The 3848-nt window shown below is 36.6% G+C and overlaps 1 protein-coding gene across 1 annotated transcript in view; it reads left to right on the forward strand.

Moving 5' to 3' along the window:
* Nucleotides 1–3238, forward strand: part of LOC101307640 (G-box-binding factor 1-like) — a 3959-nt gene extending 721 nt beyond the window's left edge. Inside the window, exons 3-8 of the mRNA XM_004289577.1 lie at nt 266–444; nt 539–590; nt 775–969; nt 1593–1673; nt 2659–2783; nt 2870–3238. Of these exons, the coding sequence (XP_004289625.1) occupies nt 266–444; nt 539–590; nt 775–969; nt 1593–1673; nt 2659–2781 (630 nt within the window). The 3' untranslated portion in view covers nt 2782–2783; nt 2870–3238. The remainder of the gene's footprint in view (nt 1–265; nt 445–538; nt 591–774; nt 970–1592; nt 1674–2658; nt 2784–2869) is intronic.
* The last annotated feature ends 610 nt before the right edge of the window (nt 3239–3848 follow it).

The following is a 3848-nucleotide window of genomic DNA, read 5'->3' on the forward strand; positions in this document are numbered from 1 at the left end:
CTACGTCTCTCTCTCTCTCTCTCTCTCTCTCTCTCTCTCTCTCTCTCTCTCTCTTTTCTTCTATCCCTATGATTTTTCATATCCTAATTATGTCATCCGTGTCTTAGTTTCAGCCCCTTAGCTGCCTTTCATCATTCGAAACTTTCTTAGGTTTCATAAAGTATATGCTTGTTGTGCAATAGCTGATCCTTGCATTGATAGACTAATTAACTTACTGTGCATATAGATGGATGCAGTTTCCTAACCCATTAATGTAAATGGTCAGGTTGTGGCATTAGAAATTCAAGGTAAGGAAGAAGGTATTCTCTATGACAAAGACTTGGAACCAATGCCACCAATGCCACAAAGTAAGGAAGGCTCAGTAGACATTGATTTGGTAGGCAATAGAGTTGCAGAGAGCGAGAAAGAGACTTCTTTTTCTGGAAATAGTGGTGTTTCACAGAGGTTATCTTAGTTCCTTTATACCCCTTCCCTAACATGTACGTATTCCTACTCTTTATGTTTCATCAATCATTAAGTTTTAAGTTGTTTTGAACAGTGCTGCAGGCAGAGGCGAGGATTCATCAGATGAGAATGCTGACACTAATCAAGTACGTCATTGATATAATTATCTTAATTTGAAAACGTTTATTGTTTGGATTACTTGTACAACCTACTGGCAGATCAATACTTATTTTGTAATGAGATCGTGGGGATGGCTGAGAAGCAATTGTATTTCATCTGGTGTTGGACATGATGATTGAACTAATTCAGCATACCTTCAATTTATTCCAGGATTTTTCTGTGCTTCAAAAGCAAATGTTTAACCAGATTGATCAAGAGACAGCAGTTCAGAACAATTCTAGAGTCCTTTATAGTGGCACAAATACAGATTTAAATTTGTTGAATATTGGGGTACACATGCCTGAAACCCATCTGCATTTGGGAATGGACCTGAATGTATCCAGTGTTCATGCCATACGCACAGAGGTAAGGCAATAAGATCTGGTTAGTGGCTTCAGCAATGATGCTTGAGTGACAAAACATGCTTATGAAGTGGATGTAAAAATGACATTTGTGCAGCCCTTTCTACAGTTTGTTCTCGTGTTATCTTACATTATCTAGGTGCCTAGGTGGAATATCATAATCTCTAGACCATAGCAATGTCGCTCATGTTCAATTTCGACTTTAGAACTGTTGATCCCTAAAGGTGGGCAGAAACTAGTTTATGCATCATTAATTTTGTTTTTGTTTTTTGGATAGCCCATCGATGTTTGAGATAATTATCATGTTCACATTGTTAAGTTACTTTTTGTTTGTTAGTCGTCTTGAGGATTTATGTACAATTGTAGTTCAACTTAGATTAGTATATGACACATGATTCACAGGTATGCAAGATGATCTGTTTATAACAATAGAAGCATATAACTTACAGGAATATCAGTGCTTTTAATATGTTTATCTGAGGATTGGTGATAATTCTAGGTTTCTCTTATTAGAACCAATGGTTCCATGGGCTTGCCTATCGTTTTGGTGAAGTTAGAAAGCTTCGTCACCCTTCCAACTTTGTTATTCACTTTCACTGACTGGTATATGCCCTCTATTGCTAATAGGAAGATCACGACCGGAGAAGAAGAGAAAAGAGAAAGCAATCCAATAGGGAGTCAGCTAAGAGGTCAAGGTTCCGTAGGCAGGTAATATATATCATCAGCCTTTCTTTTTGCATAAACATCATCAGCCTTTCAGGTGCAAATGTGTGTGTGTATGCATGCATGAGTCTACCATTCTGCATGTGTAATTTGTAAAGATTATTTCCTTGTTTCAAGGTCGAGACCATGATATTAACTGTGGGATCAGATCTGTAGATTGTGTTGATAGTTGTATGTACCAAATCAATATCATACAAGTACAAGGATGTCTGGCAAAAGTTTGATTTCAGTATGAAGCAAGCGAGACCTAGTTGAATAACATGATGATTTGCAATATATTTATTAATAGAATGTTCCCTGAAAAACAAATGACCTTTTACCGAAATGGTCACAGTGATTTTATGATATCAGATAAAGATAACTACATGATAGTAGATGTGCGCTCAGGTACCCTTTTTATACACATCTTGGTTATCCCAACATGACTTACTGAACTTTTGACTTCCTGCTTAATGGTTAAGTTAGTTTCTCAAATATAGAATTCATGTGTGAACTTCAAATCTTTTGCACATTTCAGGAATTTTCTTATTTTAGTAAGATGTAGATATACGGTTACGAGATCAGTTGCAGAGGCAGGAAAAATATAACCGTTTAAGTTCTGTTAATCTAGCGTTCCTTATTCATTGCTTGTATGTTGCTTTAGAAAAGAAGGATAAAGTAAATAAAGCTGTGATCGGTGAACAGTGGAATAATGCTCTAAGCTTTCCAAAAAAAAAAAATATCTAATTGATCTATGAACAATGGATTCTAGTGTTAACATCAATCTCTTTCGTGCAAAAGTATGAGTAGGACTATAGGGGAATCCAGCTACTAGATTCATTCTGGTACCATCTACTATGATCTAACTTTTGCTTTTATCAGACAAACTTCTTGATTCTTATTTGATTGGTGTCATTTTTGTTGTGCTGGATATTATACTTATTGGTTTTTTTATTGCGATATTATACTTATGGTTTTGTTTCTCTTGCAGCAAGAATGTGAGAAACTTCGAGAAACTGCAGAGATGCTGAATAGCGAAATTTCAGAGCTCCCAAATGAGTTAAGAAGGCTTTCTGAGGAGTGTGGGAAACTTGATGAAAAAACAGTTCCCTAATTGTTTGTCATCTGAACTCTGCTTATACATTATTCAGTATCCCTTGTTAATCTTTCTTTCTCCTGTAATTAATGTTTCGATGAAACAGGATGAGATGGAGAAGATGTATGGTCCAGATGCAGTTGCTGATCTCAGAGCTGTGAAAGTTAACTCTTCAGATGATGGAAGCAACAGCATCGAATCAAAACCTCCAAGAAGAGACTACTCAACTTCTCCTACTCCTTCTCATCGAAACGAGATTTTACCTACTCCTTCTCATCGAATAGAGGCTTCTCCTACTCCTCTTGAGCCTCGGTTATTTGGTGTCACCCTACGACCTAACTCTGCTGATTGTTTACGTAATTGATTGTCCAGTACCAAGGCATTTCATAACTTGATAATAGACAAACTCTTATTGCCATAATTTTCAAGTAATAGTTCCAAGGCATTTCATAACTTGATAAGACACACACTTATTGCCATAATTTTCAAGTAATAGTTTATCACTTTATCCTTACAGTTGGTGTCAGTCTACGATCAAACTTTCCGGATTCTTATAGCTAAGACCTGCTAAATGAGTCTTTTATTTTATCAGTTATCGCTTTATACTTGCAGTTTACAAGTAACATGATATTTTGCTATGGATGCTCCAACATAACTTGGAGGTATCTGCAAGCACTAAGCAGAAGAGAATGGGAATATGAGTCCTCAGGAAAAGGTCATCTGTGCACATACGTTATGTCATTTGCAGCAACTGCAAACTGTGACACAAGTGATGAGCCGATAAAGAGAGTGAAACTAACACGTCCTGTTTCTAGATAGATTGATCAATATTACAAAGAAAATAAGTCACTAATACAGCTTAGTAAAAGTAAAACTACAACTGCAATTTATTCCTACAAGTGATTATGTTAATCTTTGAGGTTACACAAAAATTCCCGGAACTAGCAGGAAGTTGTTCCATTTTGTTGGTGTCCCTCACAAGTAAAATAGTATCAGCAAGATGCACTTGAGAAACCACCACACAGCCCATGCCTGCTTTTCTCTGAAATCGAGAACTCGACATCCAAAAGAGAATCAATGCCGGT

The sequence above is a fragment of the Fragaria vesca genome, linkage group LG2 (assembly GCF_000184155.1).
Source record: "Fragaria vesca subsp. vesca linkage group LG2, FraVesHawaii_1.0, whole genome shotgun sequence".
NCBI classification, from domain to species: Eukaryota; Viridiplantae; Streptophyta; class Magnoliopsida; order Rosales; family Rosaceae; genus Fragaria; species Fragaria vesca.